Genomic DNA, 25,919 nt, shown 5'->3' on the forward strand with positions numbered 1-25,919 from the left:
GAGATGTCCTACCTCCTGTGTAGTCGTGGCTAACTGTCCTTCCAACGTGGACACCCGCTCCAGAGCCACCCTCAACCTCTCACGCACCTGAGGAGTGACAAAGATGCAAACTTACTGATCACTATTGCACTCTTTGGAATGCTGGGATGTAAGGCGCACGTGCGTAACCTTCTTGTTTTGTGTTTTGGGGGCGTGTCTGCTCACCTTCTCGTCCAGCGCCTTGTGGTGTTCGAACAGAGACTTCAGGGCCTTGAGGACCTCCACTTCGCTGGACACTCCGGAAGGGGGCGGGGCCTGCCTCTTCACCACCGTCATCCTCAGGCTGCGCTCGTGACGCGACACCAGGCACTCCAGGTGCTCCAGCAGCAACTGAGCGGCGTAGACAAATACACACAGGAAGAAATATCAGAGAAAGTTTAAAAATGAAATGGAAAACATACACATTGTCATCCGAGGTAATTATTAAATCATCCCGCGGGCCAAATCCGGCACGCGGGATGATTTAATCCGGCCCCCAACTTGTACAGCACAAATCCCTGAGTATGTAAAAAAAAAAGTAGGTCTCTAGCCCATTCCTGTGCGGAGTTAGGATGTTTTAAGTTTACTCATTTCAGCCACTAGGGGGCAATTTGAATAAATAAAAAATAATTCCACAGGTGTCCAGCAGAGGGCACTTACATAAGAGATCAGAATATAAACACATTATAGCCATGTGGTAAATGAAGCTTACCCCCACAGAGTGTGGAGAGAATGAATAATGACTACAGTACTTTGAGAAACTTGTGAACAGGCTTGTAAAGCACAATACAAGTTTAAGAAGTTATTACTTTGGTCACATTACATAATGATGTTTTATTTGAAAATATAAATAAATGGAAATTAAAACAGTGTGAAGACTTGATTACTATTTTTGCAAACCACTACATCAGGGGTCCTCAGACTTTTTTCTCTGGGGGCCACATTGTTGTTCCTGACTGTAATGGGGGGCCGGACCGGGCTGGCTATTACATAGAATTGTATGACTCAGACCAAAATGTCTCTTTGTGAAGTAGAGATGACTCGCCTGCACAGTCGTCCCCACAACTATATCCACAAGATCAACACTTGATTCAGGCTCATATTTGGTTCACTGTAGTGGTTTGCAAAAATAGTAATCAAGTCTTCACACTTTGTTTTAATTTCCATTTATTTATATTTTCAAATAAAACATCATTATGTAATGTGACCAAAGTAATAACTTCTTACACTTGTGCTTTACAAGCCTGTGTCACAAGTTTCTCAAAGTACTGTAGTCATTATTCATTCTCTCCACACTCTGTGGTTAAGCTTTACCACGTGGCTATAATGTGTTTATATTCTGGTCTGCTTATGTAGGTGCCCTCTGCTGGACACCTGTGGAATTATTTTTTATTTATTCAAATTGCCCCCTAGTGGCTGGATTGTGCTCTACAAGTTGGGGGCCAGATTAAATCATCTCAAACTATGGCCCGCGGGCCAAAGAGGCCGCCATTGCTCCGCCATTGCTGTAGTACCTCCATATCGCCGCTAGTCACCCATTGAAAAGCATTGGAGTTTAGACACCTTAAATACAACTTTAACGCCTAGTTTAAATTTTTTCAACACTAGACTAGGCTAGATATTCCTCCTGAGTTAACGCTGGGATAGTCACAATTTAAGAAACCAGGCTGGTTTTTGTAAGAAGAATTTTAGAAATCTCGTACTTAATGAGGGCCTACAATATTACTACGCAATATTGTAGTTAGCTATATTTTAAGTGTTTAAGTGTTCAAGGCTTTGCTGCAGCTGTTCCCATTGAAAAACCTAATTGACATCTATAGACGTCATTGGCAGTCAACGTTCGGATTTCAATTGATGCCTATTAGCCCGTGTACCACCTCATTTAAAAGCTAAGACCGGCATAATATTGTAGTTAGCTATATTTTCATCACAATGTCGTTCCCTCATCAAAAACCCAGAGTTTTTAACCTCTTACCACCCGCCTAATCCAAATGCATTCTGTCCTCTTTGGCTATTATATAGGCCTGTGTAACACCTCATTTGAAAGCTAAGACCCACAAAACTGATCTTTTTCCTCGCGTTGTTGCTGTGTTGTGTCACCTTTTGTATGTTTTTTCTTTCTTTCTTTTTTTCCATTTTTGTCACATTTTTGTTGAGTTTTTGTCACATTTTTGTTGAATTTTTGTCACATTTTTTTTGGTTTTTGTCACATTTTTGTTGAATTTCTGTCACATTTGTTTTGTTTTTGTCACATTTTTGTTGAGATTTTGTCACATTTTTGTTGAATTTTTGTCACATTTGTTTTGTTTTTGTCACATTTTTGTTGAGATTTTGTCACATTTTTGTTGAATTTTTGTCACATTTTTGTTGAATTTTTGTCACATTTTTGTTGAATTTTTGTCACATTTTTGTTGAATTTTTGTCACATTTTTGTTGAGATTTTGTCACATTTTTGTTGAATTTTTGTCACATTTTTTTTTTTTGTCACATTTTTGTTGCGTTTACATCCTTATTTCTTCTCATTTTTTGTGGCTGTTTTGGTGCTTTTGTCCCAAGAAGCTTTTTGATTAGGGTAAAGCCAAACTGGAGAAAATGGGATCCGTTCAGGTGGGAGTTAAGAGGTTAAAACAACCTGGAAGCGCTTTACTTCATTTATTTAACGTACGATCTCTTACAAGCATATCCCACCATTAAAAACAAACAAAATAAAACAAAGACATATATATATACTGTGTTAATTCTGATATGCTAACACCTACTCAGTTTCTGTGGTGAAGGGGAGGGGCTTAGGGAGACAGCGCTTGTTGAACCAGGAAGAACGGCCAAGGGAGGATTTGTGAGTGTGCAAACATGTACTCCTGAGTCACGCAGTGGATTTATGCAGCAATGCAGTCCACGAAAACAAAAAAAACCCACCCGTGTGTTGTTCCTCTCGGCCTTGAGCTCGGAAATCTCCTCCTCCTTCTCCAGCAGCTGCTCCCTGCAAATGTTCAGCTCCTTCGTCAGCGTCGCGAACTCCTGCAACAACACAGACACAACATGAGGGTCAACAATGAAGGAAAGGAACTGTTTTCGACACAATCCAGCGGGTTCGAGATTCGACAGTGCAAACCGCTCGGTCAAAACAGAAATCTGGTCGTGGGACTTTAATCACGGCCTCGTAAGTGAAGAAATAATTACCCCCACGGTGTTCAAGAACGGAGGTCAGTGATTTTCCTGAACTATTCGCTTCTGAAACCACAAGTGCGACCGCTAACAAGCCATATCGACTAAAAGGCTATTAGCGCTTAGCTTTACAAACAAAGTACAAGCCGCCCGTCGCGAAAGCAAGGCCTATTAATGCAGACACAGCTCAGCCGCATCCGTCAAAAGCCCCCGGTTACGAGACGGTAGTCGGGGTTTGATCGACGTTTGGCCCGTGCGAAGCTGTAAAAGATGGCTCCGTAAAGTGAAATCGCCCATTGAAAAGCGCCATAAGAGCCGCCGCGGTCTTTACGGCGCACTAGCTTTTATAGTGTTTTTATTTATTGTCGTTTCCTCGCCGACAAGATTTATCATTGGTCCCTGTGTGTTTTACGAGGGTGCCTTTAAGAACGTATTAGGCACGCGCAGTTGGAATAAAATGAAGGGGGAAAAAAAAAAGAAAAAAGGTTATACTTGGAAGGGACACTGCCCGATGAAATTCTTGCACCGTCCGCATCCGGAAACAGGATTTAGTTCAACGTTAATGCATCGGAGTGGCCTGAATCCGCTGCTGGGTGTCTTTTCAAAAGGCATGAGTCACAAGGAGCGGAGAATGTGGGCCACGCGCTAAAAAGAGGAGTCTGAGAAAGCAGCCTCCAGGCAACCGAGGCCGAGGAACGCAGGAGTGAACCAGCAGCAGCAGCAGCAGCGGGGAAAGGGTCAGGCAGGAGTCGAGCCAGGACCACAGGGCGCCGCCTTCGCCTCAATATTTGTCCTTCAGGGGCTGATTTTTTACACCCGTTTGCTTTAGAAATGTTCTTAAAGGATTGGCCACCGTTTTTACACACTGAGATATGTTCTTACCTTAGCTTTGACGAGTTCTTTAGGACCTGTCTGATCTTCACCCGTGCCTTCAGTCACGTAAACACAGCGCAGACGGCGTTAGCATTTAGCCTCTCCCTCTCTCCTCTATAGCTCCAAAACTGGTCAAGATAGAAGCTACCAAGCTCTTCCACGTTTTCCCTATTTAAATATGGTTACGTGAAGTGTTACACTACAAAGTATAATTACACAAAATTAAATGTGGATTTTCTAAGCGGATAAAAGGGGGAACTATATTGTAAGGCGTAATAATACCAGGAGTAGTTTGGCATCCGCACAGTAAAGTGAAGATTACCGCGCGGATTTGTTGGGATTAACAGGGCGGGGCAAGTCCATTTAGGGTTTTATAGACCATAGTTACATCTGAATACATTAACACATTTTCCCACTTTAAAAAATTATGTTTGGTAAAGACTTTACAGTAATGATAAGAATTGTTCTTTTTGTCTAATGTTTTTACTGTCTGCTTATAAAGTCTTTCTACAGGCAACGATGTGGTCTTGTTGGCCTGAGACCAGCTCGTCAAACATTAATATGCGAGAGAATTGTGGCATTTAGGTACAATTTTGAAGCATCAGTCGTTAAGTTATTTCTAATATGTTTAAAATTCACTAAATTGAATTTAATTTTGTTCCTCAGTTTCTTAACATGTTTTTTGAATGATAATTGAGAATCCATGGCGACGCCTACATACTTGTATTCTTGTAGTGCTTGCCCATCCACCAAAACTATTGGGTCGCTCTCTTTGGTTGCCGACTTAGAGAAAAACATACACATAGTTCTGCTAGCATTTAAGTGTAATTTTGAATTTTGTAACCAATCGCAGACTGACACCATAGCAGATGTCAGCTTCTCCGCTGCCAGTTTTTTCCTTTTTGCATGAACATAAATGATGGTGTTGTCAGCATTTAACTGACATGATGCTTCAGAACACACATCAGGTAGATCATTGATAAATAAACTAAATAGTAAAGGGCCAAGGGTTGAGCCCTGGGGCACACCTACATGATTATACACCTACATGATTATAGTAGTGAGTATAAAATGGCAAACTTGCATCTAGCCCCTTTAATCCTCTCACCGTGAAGCAAGAACACTCGCTATAGCTTCACTACAGCCACACAGTCCATCATTCTTTCCTTCTCTCTTTTTTGATACAGCCGAGCCGTAGAGAAATTGCATTTCTAACCAACAAAGTGTGAGATAGTGATGAAGACGTGTGCTTGGCCCGTGAGCCGCCGCGCTTCAGACCTTCACCTGTCAGTCAGGCGGCGGCAGTAAAGGATTTGTCCATCGGCGCGCAGAGTGAGACATCAGGGAAGCTAAACCGTGACTGCGTTATCTTGTGGCCTGGACCTAAAAGTATAGCTGACGGTGGAGAGGGAAAAGGGAGAGGCCGTAATTCAGGTTCACAAATGGTTATTGAGAGAGGGTGAGGTCGGCATTTATTTAGTAGAAAACTATTTTCATAATTCAGCATTTGTTAAAGTAGTTTTTGAATAATTAAAGAAAGTTTAGATTTTTCTCCAGATTGTTTCCCCCCTGAACTGTTTTCAAACATTTCCATACTGTATATGGGCGATGTGTTTAAAACCTCTTTAAAATCATGGGGTCGTCCTCCAAACATTGCCATATTCCAAGTGTAGTAACGCCAAACTACTGTAGATCCGGTAACCTAGCAGATGACTCCGCCGCTGCCATTAATGTCAAAAATCCTGAAATATCCCTTTAAGTATGAGTGTGTTTTCTCCAGTTCGGCTTAAAGCTTCTCGACTGGAGAGCAACAGTGTAATGCCTTATTTAAAAGCTAAGACCTACAAAACTGTAGCTTTACGGTCATGTTGTCGCCACGTTTTTGCCACATTTTTGAAGCCTTTTGTCGCTTTTTCATACGATTTTGTTGTGTTTTCATCCTATTTTTGGGTTGCTATGTTGACGCTTTTTTAGATTTGCCGAGGATTAAAGGAACAGGCCACCGTTTTTCCATACTGAGATCAGTTCTTTCCTGAGCTTAGACGAGTTGATGCGTACCTGTCTTGTCTTTGTGCGTGCCCTCAGTCACGCACAACGACCAAGTCCAGACGAATCAACTCGTCTAAGCTCAGGTAAGAACATACCGTATCTCAGTTTGGATAAACGGTGGCCTGTTCCTTTAAGGTCAGCACACACTACACGACTTTTATGCCCGATTTTGCGAGTCGCGTCTAGTCGAAGGCGGTCACACAGAGTCGGGTCGTGTAGTGTGGGGGGGTCGTGTAGTGTGGGGGGGTCACGACTGGACTGACGTTCGGATCGTGTAGTGTGGGCGGCAGAAAGACGCGACTAGACGTCAGTCGTAGGAAATCAAACATGTTTGATTTTTTAGCCCGTGGGTGATTTTACCGTCCCAAATGTGAATGACAGAGAGATATAAAGGCAGAAAAACACCGCCGCGCCTCCTTTTTTTCACTTCTCTGTTAAACTCGCGGCACAAACAACTAATTTCATGGCCACAGCCCCACACACGAAACAGCACAACTTTATATCACCAAAAGTTCACGACAACCACATTTTCCAGCTACATTTCAACCACGAACAGAGTTTAGCGGCACTTACTGAGTTTGGAGACGAACTGTTTAGCTTCACCTCGCTGCTAACGGCGGCTAGCCTCCCCGCTATCTCCTCCGTCTCCTCCGATATCTCCTCCATCCTGAGGCCCGTCTCCTTTTCTTATTAAATCCACTGAAATACGTCCCGCTTCTTCCTGTCGCCAACTTTTATCTCCATTTGACAGAACTACAGCCAAGTTGAAGCTTCGTAGTTGCAGTAAGCTAGCACTGCGGTGTTGTGACATTGTTGACACCGTTGACCAATCGGGACACACACATTATCCCACACTCACAAACACAGGCCTGTCTTTGCGGATTTGGGGTCAGTTTTCGAAGCCGTAGAGAGGACAGTGTTATAAAACATCAGCTTTTTGTCAGAATCGTGTAGTGTGTCGCTCTGACGATTCTCAGTGTGAACCCCCAGATGTTCGAAAATCACACTGAATCCAGTCGTGTAGTGTCTATATAAAATCGTTTACGACTAGAAAAGTCGTGTAGTGTGTGCTGACCTTTAAGAGACTAAAAGCCCTGTAACTGATTTTCTTCTATACAAGCAATGAAAGAGATATTTGTAGCATCCCAATTCTTCATAGGGATATTTCACTACTTGCAGGGTCACCTTCGTCAACCAAAATACAACTCAGCTAAAGCACAGATCCTCAAAAACTTCATCTAAGTAACTCAAGTTTCATAAGTCACAGATCTCGCAATTGCACCACTTCCCAAATAGTTTCAGACGCCCGTGTCGCCCGTCGCATGACAATACTCTCAGAACTCTCGGTCTCGCAGTAGCTGTCTCTCTCTCAGCAGGAAAACCCCATTTTGAGCCCAACCTCGGCTCTGTTTGTTGTCACAGATCCTCGCTCTGACAGAGATGGAGGAGATTGGATCGACAGTGAAGTGCAGACAGGAGCGGAGGCAGCGGCGGCGCAGAGACAAGGGAAGAAAACTGGGTCATCTGGTCCGTTTGACTTTGTCGGATTTGCACAAAGGCAGGAGACGCCGAAGCTGAGCCAAGGTTTAAATCCCTCCTCCATTTACACATCGTAACCCCTAACTGTCCTGAGCAGTGATGCCAAAAAAGACATTGTTCAGTTGACTTTCCTTTGCTTACCGGAAAAAGAGGGTCCCAGAGCAGGGTCCCATCGGCCACTGTTGGACATTTGGACAGTGGGCATACGTTCACCAGTCACCAGAGGCTCCATCAATAACAACTGTGCAGTTCCAAAACCGCAAGACTTCATTTGGTCAGAGCCTTTACTTAGAAAAGTGCAAAGTTGAGGAACTCACTACCCACTGAACTTAAAACCATGACTGATTTTAAAATGTTCACTTCTCGAGTTAAGGCTTGGCGGAAATCAAAGCAGAAATGTACCCAATTGTGGAACATTTGAATGTCGAGTAGAAAGGCCCAACCACACTGCAAAGAGTATTTAACTAGATCAGTATAAACATCTCAATTTGAGCATAATAATTTTTTGTTGTTTTGACTAGTTAAGAAGTTCTTGGGCATTTGTACTAGATTAATTCACTTGTTCTGAGATGTTTCTGACTCGTTTCGATACATTTCGTCCTTATTTCAGGTCATTTTCTTTGCCAATGGGGTGAGAAAATTGGTCTTATCTCATTGGCAATTTTACTTTCTTATTTCAAGCGAGATTTACCCTAGAACTGGTCTGAAATGTCCTCAAACAAGCAAACGAAACTTGGTCCGATCAGGAAAAGTGTCTAAATGAGTGAAAACCGCTCAAAACAAGATACATTTCCTCAATTTAAGTCATTTAAGCCAATGCTTTATATTTACTTTTTGTAGTGCAGGGACTGGAGCTGAAAATTAGCACTAGCTATAAACTCTTTTTGCAGAGTATCAGTTACAAGCTTGTTTTGTACGACGTTGAATTGCAAAGTCCCTGTGAAATAAATAAATGAATACATTTGACTGTCTGTTTCAGTGATATCTGTCTCTTAGATGATTTTCAAACTGTTCTTCTGCTTCATTACATCAGCAACACTTCAGCAGCCCTGCTAGCCCACTGCTGTTGTGATATTGGGCTTTAGAAAATAAAGTGGTTAATTAAGTTAAGTTGTACTATATTAACCTCTTAACTCCTGCCTGAACCGAGAGCATTTTCTCCAGTTCAGCTTTACCCAAATCCTATAGGCCAGTGTAACACCTCATTTGAAAGCTAAGACCTACAAAACTAAATTGATCTTTTTCTTCACATCATCTGATTTTTTCATCACTTTTTCGATTTTTTTTCGTCATTTTTTTGTCACTTTTTTGTCACTTTTTCGTCAAATTATTCGCATTTTTATTGTCAAATTCTTATCACTTTTTTGTCCATTTTTTGTCCATTTTTTCTCACTTTTTTGTCAAACTTTTGTCAAATTTTGTCATTTTTTTGTATATTTTTTGTAAATTTGTTGTCACTTTTTCGTCAAATTTTTCTCACTTTTTTGTACATTTTTTGTCACTTTTTCGTAAATTTTTTCTCACTTTTTTCACATTTTCATCCTTGTTTTCGTCTCAGTTTTGTTGCTATTTTCACACCTTTTTTCCAGAAGCTTTTGGACTGGGGTAACGATGGAGAAAATGTGCTCGGTTCAGGTGGGAGTTAAGGGGTTAATCTCTGTAGAGAAATCTTTGTAGAGAAAGTTGTTCTCTGCTTTTGACCCATCCTCAGTGTCGCATGATGGGCGACCTGTAGGAGCAGTGAGCTGCCAGCATGGGATGGCGCTCGTGGACCCATCTCCATAATGTGGAGCCAGACAGTAACACCTGGCTGGAGGATAAACCTATTGCACATGTTTTTTACCACGAACCTACGCAGACACGAGGTCTGGAAATGGAACCCGGGACCTTCTAGCCGTGAGGCATGAGTACTAACCGCTGTGCCACCATGCTGACTGAAGGACCTAACACACATGAATGCAAGAAAACGAGCTCAAGTTCATGAAACAAACATATGGCATCACAACATTCAAGAGCACATAGAGTTCAGGATGGAATCTTATAAATTCACTGTTACCATGGAGATCCGCCATGTTTGTGGGTACTAGCAAACGTTTTCCATAGACAAACATTTAATACACTGTATAAATTTGCTTTACTTTATTATCGCAAAAGCCGGCTGCAAATCCCTTGATGCTTAGCGACATGACATCACTAGGGCAGGGCGATACAGCCTAAAATGTATATCATGATATAAAAAAAGAAATATTCCAATATATTTGACGATGTAATTGACAATGGACAAATTACTTCAAAATCCCAGCCTTACACCTATTGGGAAGATTAACTCAGTGATATGTCAGTGATATTATTTTAACGGCATACTAATCTACTCAAGCAGTTTACATCCTACGTTTCATTTTACTTTTTAAGCACCTGTCCCCGTGTTTATGCTCTGATGGAGCTGAGCAAAACATAAATTATATATCGTGTCCACAATGATATAAAAAAGTGGAAACAATATCCCAAAACATTTGTGTGATGATGAGAAGATCTGGAACTTTGCTACAGTTTATGTTTCATGTGTATAGGCCAATTCTAAATGATAGGCTGTTGACCATGTTGTGACGTCATTCAAGCCTGGTGTTGATATAACAAATACTAAACTCTTTTAATTTCGTTTTGTAAAATTGCCTTATTACCGTCCACATGTGCAGAAAGAAAGAGTTTTGTGGATCTTTGTGACTCTCTGTGCCTGCTACACAGAGTGAGACAGCGGCGTTAGCAAACAGCGCTGAGCCCGGACTTTGTACAGGGATTTCTACCCTTCACTTCCTCAAGCAGTTTGGGATTAAAGGATGAGGCGCAGACAGGGAGAGCCGTGTGTGGAGGGAGGCTGCGGAGGGACGGGACGAGCGTGTGGAGGGAGAACCGGAAAATGAGGCAAAGGCAAGAACGCGGGTCGGCCATGTTTGTATACGGGCTCCCGAATGGTGGCGGCCTCCTAGTATGTTGAAGAATAGATACAGACGGCCTCTCGTCATAGAAGGGAGCGTGGCCTCGCCAAAGGGGAAAATAGAATCATTTGGGAAACTCAAATTTCCACTCTTTTTAGCCATTTTCTGGTGGAATATGAACTTATTTATCACATACAAATGAAGTCAAGTCTAATTCGGGCCCATATGGATATTTTCTCACAGCAGATTGTTCTGTAGAAGTGAAAAAACGGCAGTTGTAGCTAGTGCTAGCTAACCGTTAGCATTAGCCCGATGCTATAGCAGTACGTACAGCATTTTTGGCGAATGGGCCTGATAAATAAGTGTGTTCAGAAACTCTCTGCTGAGTTTCAGAAATATTGATTGTGGTATTAAAGACATTTTTGTAGTTTCTCGCACATCTCGGGACCCAGAAGTACAGCTGTGACGTCAGCACCATAGGGCTGTAAAGTGTGACAAAGATACAGACGGCATCTCTGGAATCGCCCATATATGGTCATTTTTGAAAACAGTTAAGGGGGAAAACAATTTTGAAAAAATGTAAATTTTCTCTAATTATTCAAAAACTACTCTAACAAATGCTGAAATATGAACATAGTTTCTACTAAATAATGATACAAAGACATGGAGAGGAGCAAAGTGGTTCAACAGCCCATAAATACATGAATAACGGAGAATGCTAACTTGATGCTACATGTTAGCATCGGGCTAATGCTAACGGTTAGCTAGCGCTTGCTACAACTGCCGTTTTTTCACTTCTACTGAACAATCTGTTGCGACAAAACATCCATATGGGCCCGATTTACACTTGACTTTATTTATGTGTGATAAATAAGTTGATATTCCACCAGAAAATGGCTAAAAAGAGTGAAAATTGTGTTTCTCTAAAGATTCTATTTTCCCCCTTGGCGAAGCCACGCCCCCTTCTATGACGAGATGCCGTCTGTATCTATAGGAGTAAAACTATGACAGGAAACAGTCTAGGAAGTTAGTGGTAGCGTTAGTGTCGCAACTGAATAAATGTGTAAACAACATGGTAATACTTCAACAGTTAGCTAACAAGATGCTAACGTTTCTATATCACTTTGACTATCACGTTGTGGCGTTACATGGGGCAGCGGGCGGCAAAACACCAAACACTCATACAAGTCATTTTTATGTCCAAATACAACATTTTAACTCTACAAAAGAAACGAATACAACATTTCTAAAGATTTTTGAAAAGGACTGATGTAAAATGTTGTTATTTTAAGTAGGATGACCAGATTTTCCATATTAACAACACAGTGGGACACAGTAGGAATTTGTTGCAGGAGCGAAGTAGTGGCTTTGTAAAAAAAAAAGTATAATGTCAATTAAATGGACCATAGACTTACTTTTGAGCTGTTTTATTGGTTCATTCGCTATGGAAACTTAGTGTTTGATGCGCACATGGCCAAAATTCCTCACATTTCAAGTAAAAAAATAAATAAATAAATGTCTGGCACGGCACAGGTGAAGAACTGGGACAACTGGGACAGAGCTTGTATAAAACTGGGACAAATCGATGGTTTTGGAAAAATCCAAGGGGACAGGCTTCAAAACTGGAACTGTCCCGGGTAAGACTGTCTGGTCACCCTGATTTTAAATTGACAAAAAAACTATGCAGGAATTGTGTTCAATTAATTTATGGCATAAAGGAGTAAGCAATGTTGCTATTATCCAAGAAATGTCACTTTGCATTTTGTCACAATTCATTATTTGATTTATTGGATCCTTTTTTGGATTGTAACAAGCAAATCGGACACAACTAATATGTTTCCTTCAGTCCAACATAAGCGATATTAGGCCAACCTTTCTTTTCACATTAAGCCTCGGCCAAAAATAGCATCAATTTTCCCCGCTTTCCTTCACAAATGCCTCACAAAAGCTGAGGGAGGAGAGAGAGAGAGAGAGAGGTGACTGGGTGAATGAACAAGTATAAAGAAAGTGGAAGGGACTTACTGGCCACTTTATTAGGTACGCCTTCAAAAAATGAAAGGAGTGAACTTATAGTGGTCTTGAAAAGATGACATGGATAAAATAAAGCAAGATGTATGACAAAATGACCTTTCTGCCTATTGTGTGTATATTATAACTGAAACTAACTAAAACTGGGAAAAAACCTGTTGAGTTTTCATCGACTGAAACTGGACTAAAACTATCACATGTATTGGGGGTAGGCAACACCAGGCCCGGGGGCAAAATCTGGCCCTCCAGCATAGAATCCATGGTCCTCAAGATGAAGATGGTTTTAAGAAATATTACAACATAAATCAAACACCTTTTAAAAAATCAGTGAAAACATCCATCCATCCATCCATCCATCCATCCATCCATCATCCATACATCCATCATCCATCCATCCATCCATCCATCCATCCATCCATCCATCCATCCATCATCCATCATCCATCCATCCATCCATCCTTCCATCCATCATCCATCATCCATCCATCCATCCATCCTTCCATCCATATCCATCATCCATCCATCCATCCATCCATCCATCCATCCATCCATCCATCATCCATCCATCCATCCATCCATCCTTCCATCCATCCATCCTTCCATCCATCCATCCTTCCATCCATCCATCATCCATCCATCCATCCATCCATCCATCCATCCATCCATCCATCATCCATCCATCATCCATCCATCCATCCATCATCCATCATCCATCCATCCATCCGAAACAGATGCCCTAGCCACCTCAGCTGGCTCCTTTCGATGTGAAGGAGCAGCGACTCTACTCCGAGCTCCTCCCGGGTAACTGAGCTCCTCACCCGATCTCGAAGGGTGCGCCCAGCCACCCTGCGAAGGAAACTCATTTCGGCCGCTTGTGTCCACGATCTTGATAACAATTCCTCCCAAAACAGCCTATAGAGCAAAGATCTTTAATAAAACTCTAGATAGGATGTGGCCATAGTAATACGTTGGAACGAATGGCAATTCTGGCGGCCATATTGTGACCGGCTCTTCGAACCCAGTGCAATGTAATCAAGTGGAAACACCACTTACAGTATTTCCTTGTTTCTGTTTGAGTTATTTCATGACTCTTTGACAATTGTGACTGACCTTATGTCACATCTGGCAAGTTCTTTTTAAATGTTATTCCAGTTTTATAGGAGGCATAGACTTGGGTACATTTGATGTATTTTCCTCTGTCAGACACTTCAAATGATTCACTTCAATTCAAATAAAATATCACATTTGTTTCCAACTTTAAAACAGCATTTCTGTACTTTTTGACACGACAGGACCAATATTTATTGAACACGGGACAGTGATACAGTGAATGCTGACCACTGAACCCTGGGAATGAATGGAGAAAACAAAGCTAATACGGCTAAACTGAGATAATAAACCAATCACAAACAATGAGTGTGTCTCACATTCTGCCATTGAATCAGTGAACATATCGCTCCTGGTTTTGCATTGGTTGCTATAGGTGTTGTAGCCTCGCCGGCCAGTCACAAGATGGCCGCTACATTTGCCACGTCAACGGGCCTCATGTCCTGTCTAGAGTTTTATAAAATAGCTTTGCTGTAGGTCTTCATAGATACAGACGGCATCTCGTCATAGAAGGGGGCGTGGCTTCGCCGAGGGGGAAAATAGAATCTTTAGAGAAACACAATTTTTCACTCTTTTTAGCCATTTTCTGGTGGAATATGAACTTATTTATCACTCAGAAGTAAAGGAAGTAAAGTCAAGTGTAACTCGGGCCCATATGGATATATTCTCACAGCAGATTGTTCAGTAGAAGTGAAAAAATGGCAGTTGTAGCTAGCGCTAGCTAACCGTTAGCACTAGCCCGATGCTAACATGTAGCATCATGTTAGCCTTCTCTGTTTTTTATGTATTTATGGGCTGTTGAACCACTTTGCTCCTCTCCATGTCTTTGTGTCTTTATTTAGTAGAAAACTATATTCATATTTCAGCATTTGTTACAGTAGTTTTTGAATAATTAGAGAAAGTTTACATTTTTTCCAAAATGTTTTCCCCCTTAACTGTTTCCAAACATGACCATATATGGGCGATTCCTGAGATGCTGTCTGTATCTATCAGCGTTTGTAGAAGCTTTTCTTTGGGATATTTGGCCCCTGGTGTTTTAACCCTCACTTTGACTGAATGCATTTTCTCCAGGTCAGCTTCACCCAAATCTAAAAGCCTTCTAAACGTCTCATTTGAAAGCTAAGACCTACAAAACTCATCTAAGCTTTTTCCTCGTTTTTGTCATCAAGTTTTAGTTGTGGTTTTGTCACATTTTGATTTTTTTAGTGTAATGCAACTGTCTTGAAGCCACAAAAATGACTAAATTGTGACTAAAAAGCATTTCTGTCCAAAAGACTAAAACTAAGAGGGCCGCCAAAAAACAACAACACTCCTTCCAGCCCTACCTTGTGCATGTAGGTCTTAAACCGGGTCCCATTCTGTCGGTGGCTCTTGGTTGTACATTTCATGGTAGAAGCCGGACATATCCAAAGCACCAAACAACGCTCTAGCCATATAACACAAAGTGGAATCAAATATCCTCAAATCGAGACAATCAGATAAAGAGAGAGAGAGAGAGAGTGTTTATTCCAGAGTAAAAACCCAGTATGAGGCAGCGAGAGGAGAGAAGCTTCTGTGGCTGCTCCTCCCGGGACGCCGAGCTCCTACTGTCAGGCTGCGGCGCAGTGGGGCAAGGGTGGGGGTCGGAGGAGCACGCAACATGGGGAAGGAAAAGGCACGGGGGGGGGGGGTTTCTTCTTTGGAATTACTGTACCAAAGAATGATTGAAGTGGAACAGAGGAGGCCTTTTGAATGGTCAAATATTACTGGTACCAATGCTTTAAATGAAATTTCCGAAACCTGTGCTAATGTAGGACCATAAAACCGATTAATATTGTTCACTTATTTCCTACCATTTAATTTCTTTTACATTTGTTTGAGGTGAAACGACCAAGAAATTTCCTATATTAATACACTTTCCACATTTTTCCTTATGTTTTCCCCGTTTTTAACCACTTTCTCCAACATTTACTTCTAAATTACCCTTTTATTTTTAAGATTTTGTCCTTTTTTTTTTTCTATTTTTGGTAACACTTTACATTACGGGCTGGTAAATCCGTGGTACTTATAGTGGTAATTACAGTGGTAAGTACTAGTGTTTACAGTGATAACTCTAGGTTATTATTGTGGTACTAAAAGTCATAATTACTAGTCATTAGGGGTTAGGGAGTCACAGAGTTACCACTGTATCTCTCGTTACTAAGAGATACTGTGGTAACTCTTAGTAATGAAGGTCATACTTCTATGTACTTTGATACTTTAAATGATAGTTTCTAGTAGTTTCAGTGATACATCTATGGTACTTATTGGTAATTCAAGAATACTACAGCAGCAATTCATAGGTAGTAAATGTGGTACTTCTACATACAGACGTAATTTCTAGGATTTTGAGACTAGAAAACAACATAAAACAGCATTAGAGAAAACAAGAAGTACAACCTTCATCATTACTAAGAGTTACCACTGAATTTAGAAGTACATAACTTGTAATTCTCACTATAGTATCCTTTAAGTACCACAATAAGTACCTAGAATCACCACTGTAATTACCACTGTAAGTACCACTGTAAGTACCATTGTAAGTACCATTGTAAGTACCACCGTAAGTACCAGTGTAAGAACCACAATAAGTACCTAGAATTACCACTGTAAGTACCAAGGACTTACCGGCCCGTAATGTAAAGTGTTGCCCTATTTTTTTTTTTAACAGGTTTTTTTGTCCAATTCCATACTGGTAACGTGTAACAGCCCTATTCACATTTTGTTTTAATCCGTTTTGACTGTGATAATATTCTAAAACTGCACATATTTTGTTCGTAGTAATCCTCCTGTCTGAACACATTCCGCTAAGAACTCATTGTGTGAATGCCAAAAATGTGCGAATGATGTCACGGCAGACGCCCGTGGTCCCTCGGTCATTCAGCAGAACAAAAATGGTCTTTAAAGGAACAGGCCACAATTGGAAATCTTTAAGTACTCTTTTGACATATTGTATATTGTAACATCATCACTGTACATGGAATATCCGGTGGGTGGCAGGGGGGTGGTGAGGGAAGTCTGTGGGGTGGTGAGGGAGGTCTGTGGGGTGGTGAGGGGGGTCTGGGGGGTGGTGAGGGAAGTCTGAGGGGTGGTGAGGGAGGTCTGTGGGGTGGTGAGGGGGGTCTGGGGGGTGGTGAGGGAGGTCTGAGGGGTGGGAGGGAGGTCTGGGGGGTGGTGAGGGAGGTCTGGGTGGTGGTGAGGGAGGTCTGAGGGGTGGTGAGGGGGGTCTGGGGGGTGGTGAGGGAGGTCTGAGGGGTGGGAGGGAGGTCTGGGGGGTGGTGAGGGGGGTCTGGGGGGTGGTGAGGGAGGTCTGTGGGGTGGTGAGGGGGGTCTGGGGGGGGGTGAGGGAGGTCTGGGGGTGGTGAGGGAGGTCTGTGGGGTGGTGAGGGAGGTCTGTGGGGTGGGAGGGAGGTCTGGGGGGTGGTGAGGGGGGTCTGGGGGGTGGTGAGGGAGGTCTGTGGGGTGGGAGGGAGGTCTGGGGGGTGGTGAGGGGGGTCTGGGGGGTGGTGAGGGAGGTCTGTGGGGTGGTGAGGGGGGTCTGGGGGGTGGTGAGGGAGGTCTGGGGGTGGTGAGGGAGGTCTGTGGGGTGGTGAGGGAGGTCTGTGGGGTGGGAGGGAGGTCTGTGGGGTGGTGAGGGAGGTCTGTGGGGTGGTGAGGGAGGTCTGTGGGGCTGGTGAGGGAGGTCTGTGGGGTGGTGAGGGAGGTCTGTGGGGTGGGAGGGAGGTCTGGGGGGTGGTGAGGGAGGTCTGTGGGGCTGGTGAGGGAGGTCTGTGGGGTGGTGAGGGAGGTCTGTGGGGTGGGAGGGAGGTCTGTGGGGTGGTGAGGGAGGTCTGGGGGGTGGTGAGGGAGGTCTGTGGGGCTGGTGAGGGAGGTCTGGGGGGTGGTGAGGGAGGTCTGTGGGGCTGGTGAGGGAGGTCTGGGGGTGGTGAGGGAGGTCTGGGGGGTGGGAGGGAGGTCTGTGGGGTGGTGAGGGAGGTCTGGGGGGTGGTGAGGGAGGTCTGTGGGGCTGGTGAGGGAGGTCTGTGGGGTGGTGAGGGAGGTCTGTGGGGTGGGAGGGAGGTCTGTAGGGTGGGAGGGAGGTCTGTGGGGTGGGAGGGAGGTCTGTAGGGTGGGAGGGTGGTCTGGGGGGTGGTGAGGGAGGTCTGTGGGGTGGTGAGGGAGGTCTGGGGGGTGGTGAGGGAGGTCTGGGGGGTGGTGAGGGAGGTCTGGGAGGTGGTGAGGGAGGTCTGGGGGGTGGTGAGGGCGGTCTGAGGGGTGGGAGGGAGGTCTGGGGGTGGTGAGGGAGGTCTGTGGGGTGGTGAGGGAGGTCTGGGGGTGGTGAGGGAGGTCTGTGGGGTGGTGAGGGAGGTCTGTGGGGTGGTGAGGGAGGTCTTTGGGGTGGTGAGGGAGGTCTGGGGGGTGGTGAGGAGAGTGTGGGGGTGGTGAGGGATGTCTGGGGGGTGGTGAGGGAGGTCTGAGGGGTGGTGAGGGAGGTCTGTGGGGTGGGAGGGAGGTCTGTGGGGTGGTGAGGGAGGTCTGGGGGGTGGGAGGGAGGTCTGGGGGGTGGTGAGGGAGGTCTGAGGGGTGGTGAGGGAGGTCTGTGGGGTGGGAGGGAGGTCTGGGGGGTGGGAGGGAGGTCTGAGGGGTGGTGAGGGAGGTCTGGGGGTGGTGAGGGAGGTCTGAGGGGTGGTGAGGGAGGTCTGGGGGGTTTTGAGGGAGGTCTGTGGGGTGGTGAGGGAGGTCTGTGGGGTGGTGAGGGAGGTCTGGGAAGTGGTGAGGGAGGTCTGGGGGGTGGGAGGGAGGTCTGTGGGGTGGGAGGGAGGTCTGTGGGGTGGTGAGGGAGGTTCCCTGTTGTCTTTTCTATATTAGACGATGCACTAACAGAGAGTGAATGTGTAGACCTGGTTCAAAACTGCCCGAGGCCTGTGCCACCTGTTCCTATTGTTCACACTGTTCTGAACTTTAAATCACAGACAGAGAAACGGAGAGAGAATATAGTTATACAACTCAAATCACTCTGGGCACTTTTGACTCACATTTGGAACTAATGCCAAGAATAAGCATGAAATTAAACGCTCTATTTCCTGCTAATAAACTGCCACTCGCTGCTGAATCGACACCAATTTAAGAGCCCGCTTCTGACTGCACTGTCACACTGCCGCCTGGCTCCAATTGAAGGGATGATCTAAGTTTCAATACAGAAACTACACAAGAAAGTTATATGCCATTATAGGACAAATTTGATGCCCAAATCCGGCCGTAAAAAATCTTCTCTGGCCCAGAAGATGATTTTGGGAAACATGATTGCAGCCGAGCTAATCACAGCTAAGTCTCAAAGCGTAGCAAAAACACTAAAGCAATTGAGCCGTTAAAGGCGGTCCTGTAGCAGCTCTTCGTGTTTCCCCGGCGTTCCTGTGTTGTTCACTGCGCTTGTTGTTGCCGGCAAAATAAAACCTGTCCACTTTTTGAGTATCCATAGGCGTGACACAATTATAGAAACAAAAGGACGACCTGCTTCTTTGTTCTGTACAAAACACCCACAGTAGAAGAGTTTTGGACTGAGCCATTATATCCTTTGACAGGAGCTGCAAGTTCATGTCCTGTTTGTCATTAAAGTTTTATTTTTATTTTGTTTATGTAATTAATTAGGCCCGAGCGCCATCAGGGCTGGAAAGGGGCCTCTTATAATTGTAAAGCAGAGCGTGGAGCGGAGCATGTTCCGTGCACATACACAGGAACATTATAATTGGACAATGTGTATTGTCCAATTACGATGGACAATACACATTGTCCATTGGCTCAAAATTACATTTGGTTGTTCCGATCAAACAAGTCAATCCCACAGATGCCGCATTTTCCATGGTGTTGCCGTGGCGATGACCAGAATGTCCCATTTTATTCTAATGGAAAATGTTAAAATAACATAATTCAGCGCTGTGCGTTTTTCAATCCCCTCTCAGGACATTCATCTGAATCAGCGATGATAGAGCGTGGAATCAAAGGTGATCCAAATTAGTTAGTAAAAATGTCTATATTTGAACGTACTGGAATATGCTTCACTTTGCACATACTGTACAGGGCCAGATCTTGTGCTGGCGCATGGAGGGGCGCAGGCTCTTGGCGAATGATTTTCCGAGTGGCGGAGCTATATGCGCTATTCGCCTCCGCCACTTGTGAGGGGGCGTCACAAGAGGAGGTGACTGCACTGATGGGAACGCCGCTGACATTCACTTCCTCGGTTACATTGCGCTGCCTTGCGTTCATTCTTAAGCGATAGGTTCACACAGGTCAAACTAAAAACTAAAAACACTCCACTGTGAGCTAAACTATGTTCATGTCTCAAGAGAGAAAGAGCTACAGTGTCTGCTGCTGTGCGGATCGGCCCGAGAAAGAAAAAATAAGATTACAAACAAGAGTGCAATAAATGCTGCATCCAAGTCAAATTCACATATTTCCACATTGAATTTAGCATTGGCGTGAACGCGAAACAAAACAAATGCACATGTTCACCCCCCACTCCCCCACAACCCCTCTCCCAGTCGCGGACTCCATCTGGTTGGAGGAAAATGTGTGTTTCCCACTATAGTCTGTGTTTTGAGGCACAAGATCAGGCCCATAGAGAGATACAAATCCATACAAAATGTTCTATGAATAAGGTAAAACTGAGCACACAAGCGGGAGAAATAAACAAGTGCAGCTCGCGAGTGTTGTTTATGTCCATGGCAGAGAGTTGAGAAAGTCAAGTGCCGTCCTGTTTGTGTCGTTGCTCGTGATTCTGGCGATTCTGTGTGCGCTGACAGAGCTCTGACAGGACGGCTCACTGCGACGGATCAGACGGTGCACACCCGGCTACACTTACATAAAACAGACCCTATATTTAGGCGGGTTTAGTGAATGACAAAAACATTTCTTAGAAAATGTAAAGTATGCGGGACAAAGGTAAAAAGCTTATTTCTAAACTCTGGGCCATGCAGTACTGCCTGAAACAAACAGTGCTTGTACCTTGATTTCTTTGTTCTATGTGAACAGACCACGATGTTCACAAACTGGTGGTTCTTTAAGACCACAATTCGGGCTGTTACTCAGGCTGCAAATTATGTGAACCACTGGTCTAATTCACAGATGGATTTGAGCCCGAAACTCAGCTGAGAGGAGCATTCTCATGTAATGCTGGAAAGAGTAAAGTATTAGGGCTGCTCGATTATTGAAACAATAATAATCACGATTATTTTAGTCATAATTGAAATCACGATTATTCAAACGATTATTTGTTGCCTTTATTTTATTTATTTATTAATCAAAACACTATGATGATATTGTATGTTTTCTTGACAGTCATAAAAGTACAAATGATTTCAAGTTTGCCTTGATTAAAGAGAGGTCTCTGTTTCACACCTGCCCCCTGCTGGCCAGCCCTCACACCTGCGCAAGCAAACTGAGCAGCGCGGCCTGATGACATCATCACACAGCGCTGTTTGTTTTTATGTCAGACAAAAGCACGAGCCATGGCACGTGAAAAGCGAAGCGAAAATAATCCCAGCGGCCTGAAATAACGCAAGTCTGCTTTGCAAAAAAAAAAAAGGAAAAAAAAAATGGAAAAAAATGAAAAAATAAATAAATAATTATAATCGATTTTTGGCGATTATGCAACTTTTGTAATCGTTTACTGTTGTAATCGAAATCGTAATAGAATTTCGATTAATTGCAGAGCCCTATAAAGTATTGACTCAAAAAATGTTGAAAACTGCTGATGCAATAGGAGAAAACTAAATAATGTATAGTATGAAATAAACATGAGTAAATATTACTCTTGAACTGAGCTGCAGAAAGTATGTGCATGATTTGGAACAGACCTGCTTTGAAAACAAAGAAATAAGCGGTAATGTAGCCGGAGTGTTTGTGAGCACAGCTCGTGTTGCACCTGGAGGGACAGACAGATGAATCAGCAGCGAGCGTCATCCTCCCGTAACCGCGGAGACCTCAGCGTCAGCGCCGCAGGGGGAGGAGAAGATCCAGGCTGACACATTTACACAGGGCTGGGAGCGCGAGGAGACAGCGCCCCCTGTTGACGCCAACATGCACACACACGAGAGGGAGGTGGGACTCTATGCTGTATAGGTTTCCAGGCCGGTCATGTGGCCAAAAACAAAAAACACAACAACATTATAATAATTTAAAATATTCAAGGTGGTAGTAAAAGTAGCCTACTTTAAGTGCATAATGATTTTAATGCTTAACTATGACTTATTTACATGAATAACATCAGTTGTAAGTAATAAAAATGAAGAAAAGTTGGGAAGGAAAGTTATTTTTATTTTTATTAGCATAGCAGTTTGACTCACTCATTTCCCATTCGCATAACCTGGTTGGCACGGCAACAGTTCAAAATTGTTGAATCGCCAATAGATACAGACGGCATCTCTGGAATCGCCCATATATGGTCATTTTTTAAAACAGTTAAGGGGGAAAACAATTTTGAAAAAATGTAAATTTTCTCTAATTATTCAAAAACTACTGTAACAAACGCTGAAATATGAACATAGTTTCTACTAAATAAAGATACAAAGACATGGGGAGGAGCAAAGTGGTTCAACAGCCCATAAATACATAAATCACAGAGAATGCTAAGACGATGCTTCATGTTAGCATCGTGCTAATGCAAATGGATAGCTAGCGCTAGCTACGACTGCCGTTTTTTCACTTCCCCTGAACAATCTGCGGTGAGAAAATATCCATATGGGCCTGATTTACACTTGACTTTATTTATGTGTGATAAAAAAGTTTATATTCCACCAGAAAATAGCGAAAAAGAGTGGAAAATTGTGTTTCTCTAAAGATTCTATTTTCCCCCTCAGCGAAGCCACGCCCCTTTTATGACGCGGGGCTGTCTGTAAATATGTCACTTCCTGTCAGTGTCCAATAAGGAAGTGAAACTATAAAACAACACAAAAATGACTAAACTAAAGAAAGCTGGGTTAATTGCGTTAACTATGTTTTAGCAAAGATTGTGTCTAAAGGGTCATGTGCACTTAAAAAGATTTTATATGGAGGCTACTTTGAGAAACAAAGAAAATCCATTCGTAATAAAAAAATATATAATAATGAATTAATAAAGAAATGCTTTAAAATAGGAATAAAAAGCATAATGAATAAAAATAACCAAAATGTAAACACTATTTAAAGGTAAATTACAATAAATATGCGCTTTGAAAACAAAAATGTATTATTTTTTGTTTTAGGAAAGTCCCAGAAATGGGGAGCCCGTACATACGTGTGACATGGCTATTTTAAACGGCTCTTTGAAGAGATCGGTTAAAACAGGATCTCAGCCGGATAAGGTACGGCCATTTTGCACAGTAGTAACTGAGAAGAACACAAGACAAAAACACACAAGCAGAAACCAGATGTGAGTAAAAAAAAAAAAGAGTCATGTTGAGGTCATAGACTGTAAAATAGTGATAGACTAAATGAACTCCCCTGTAGCGTTCAGTGCGGGCTAACTGAAGATTGTTCATGCTAGCAATTTGGCTTTGGGTTTTTGGAGCCAGTTTAATAGGAATAAAAATGCGGGGAAAAAATGCGAAAAACCGCCAAAAACAATAGGATGGTGTAGCGCGTGTTGAGACAAACATGAGGAGGCAAGAATGACAGGCCTGTGTTCAATTATGACTTAATAATAATAATAATAATGCCTTACACTTGTAATGCGCTTTACAAGCCTGTATTAACAAGTTTCTCAAAGCTTAAAGAGGGGAGCCAGTCCCCTTCGTGTTAGCCTCAGCAGCTAGCTAATTATGGTTGGGTTATGACACAAAGTTTTACACACGCAAAACGTATTTCCAAAGGTTAGAATGAATCCTGATGAGAACATTCAAACAACTTAAACAAAATGAGTACCTTTCAGCAAATTAGCTCAGCGACTTAAAAACTACACAATGGTTAGCTAGTTTTTTACTTAAGTGCTATTGTTGCAAAAGACCTCATCGTCTCCTCTCACCTCCGGCTCCACCACCTCTGGATTTAAGTCTGCCTTTCCCTCTTTTCCTCCATGTCTTATTTTTTTTTTTTTAGTTTTTTCCCTTTCGGAGCGGGGATAATCTCGTCTGAAACTCGGCGTCATAGTGGAGCCATTTTACACCGAAACACGACACGGAGCAAAGTGTATTTTCCCCACCCAGCCTGCCGGTAGAAGTTACAGAACGAATGAGGAGCCGGGCCACGGAATGAGTTACAGATGATCAATCCAGACGGAGGTTAGCATAGCGCATTCGGAGCATTATAGTTTCACCCTGGGCTGCACTATGTTTACTATTTATACGTGTTTAGCTAACATGCTACAACGAAAACATGGCAACTTTCAAAAATGATTGTGAACTAGCAGTTACTGTATGCGCTTCCTCTTTCAATGTTTTTCAAAAGTATCTACACACACAGGTGAAACTGGGCAAAAGCTACAAAATAATCTGAAGTGCAGTAAATGAAGTAAATAAAAAGGCTTCTGATTTCTGTTTGGATTGAATGGAAAGTTCTGTGTTGAAATGGTTTATCGCAAGAAGTATTAAATGTTGCAATTTTATGCCATTCTATGCCCCCGTCTCTCTCTCCTCCTCACTCTCCCTTCACCCTCCCCTCCATTTTCCCCCCTCCCTTCACTCTCCCCTCCATTTCCCCCCCCCCCTCCATTCACTCTCCCTCTCTCCTCCTTCCCTCTCTCTCTCCCTCCCTCTCTCCTCCCCTCTCTCTCCCCCTCCCTCTCTCCTCCTTCCCTCTCTCTCCTCCTCCCTCTCTCCCCCTCCCTCTCTCCTCCTTCCCTCTCTCTCCCCCTCTCCCTCTCCTCCTTCCCTCTCTCTCCCCCTCCCTCTCTCCTCCTTCCCTCTCTCTCCTCCTCCCTCTCTCCCCCTCTCCCTCTCCTCCTTCCCTCCCTCTCCTCCTTCCCTCTCTCCTCCTTCCCTCTCTCTCCCCCTCCCTCTCTCCTCCATCCCTCTCTCCCCCTCTCCCTCTCCTCCTTCCCTCCCTCTCCTCCTTTCCTCTCTCTCCCCCTCTCCTCCTTCCCTCCCTCTCCCCCTCTCCCTCTCCTCCTTCCCTCTCTCTCCCCCTCTCCCTCTCCTCCTTCCCTCCCTCTCCCAAAACTACTCACTCACTCACTCACTCCCTCCCCCCCTCCTCCCCCCTCTGCCCCTCCCTCTCTCCTCGGCCTGTTTCTGCCTACAGCACCTGTGTCAGCTCTGAGCTCCCTCTGTCCTCATCGCTCACGTCTCTTGCTTGACTCCTCCGCCTCCTACCGCCTAGTCCCTGCGTCCTTCTCCTTCCTGTCTCCTTCACGACGCCCTCCTCGGGATCCTGACGGGCCCCCGGGACATCCACACAGGCAGGATGCACAGGGGGGGCTCCAAGTGCACGCATTAAAGCAGCTGTAGTAAGACACATGTGGAATACTAGCAGAAGCAGCGGCTGGATTATGTAATTGCGGTTCATTTCACCCACGAAATACATATGAAACAAATATTGATATAGTTAGAAAGGTTTTTGTTAAAGGCGAGACACTTCCCTCTCCTCCTTCCCTCTCTCTCCTCCTCCTTCCCTCTCTCTCCCCCACCTCTCTCCCCCCTCCCTCTCCTCCTTCCCTCCCTCTCCTCCTTCCCTCCCTCTCCTCCTTCCCTCTCTCTCCCCCTCCCTCTCTCCTCCTTCTCTCCCCCTCCCTCTCTCCTTCCCTCCCCCTCCCTCTCTCCTCCTTCCCTCTCTCTCCTCCTCCCTCTCTCCTCCTTCCCTCTCTCCCCTCCCTCTTCCCCTCTCCTCCTTCCCTCTCTCTCCTCCTTCCCTCTCTCTCCTCCACCCTCTCTCCTCCTTCTCTCCCCCTCCCTCTCTCCTCCTCCCTCTCTCTCCTCCTCCCTCTCTCCTCCTCCCTCTCTCTCCTCCTCCCTCTCTCCTCCTTCCCTCCCTCTCCCCCTCTCCCTCTCCTCCTTGATGATTTCCTTGATGAAATGTGCCATACAAATAAACTTGCCATTTGCTGTCCACACACAAAAAAAGCAGTGAACAGAAAAAGCAATGAACATGTGACAAAAACGTGACAAAAAAACTGAGAAAAGGTGACAAAAAATGCAACACAAAAGCAACAAAAACGTGATAATGAAAACAAGGAAGAAAATGTGTGTTGTGGGTCTTAGCTTTCAATCCAGTCGAGAAGCTTTTAGATTTGAGTAAAAC

The 25,919-nt window shown here is 44.0% G+C and overlaps 1 protein-coding gene across 4 annotated transcripts in view; it reads right to left on the bottom strand.

The window, feature by feature from the left end:
- Positions 1-25,919, bottom strand: part of ppfia4 (PTPRF interacting protein alpha 4) — a 142,206-nt gene that overhangs the window by 51,820 nt on the left and 64,467 nt on the right. For all 4 annotated transcript variants that reach the window (XM_079582139.1, XM_079582138.1, XM_079582137.1 and 1 more), the window contains exons 3-5: positions 2,935-3,036; positions 205-369; positions 13-87 (exon numbers count right to left, since the gene is read on the bottom strand). In XM_079582139.1, the coding sequence (XP_079438265.1) occupies positions 13-87; positions 205-369; positions 2,935-3,036 (342 nt within the window). The remainder of the gene's footprint in view (positions 1-12; positions 88-204; positions 370-2,934; positions 3,037-25,919) is intronic.

This window comes from Gobius niger, assembly GCF_951799975.1.
Source record: "Gobius niger genome assembly, chromosome: 24".
Classification (NCBI taxonomy): Eukaryota; Metazoa; Chordata; class Actinopteri; order Gobiiformes; family Gobiidae; genus Gobius; species Gobius niger.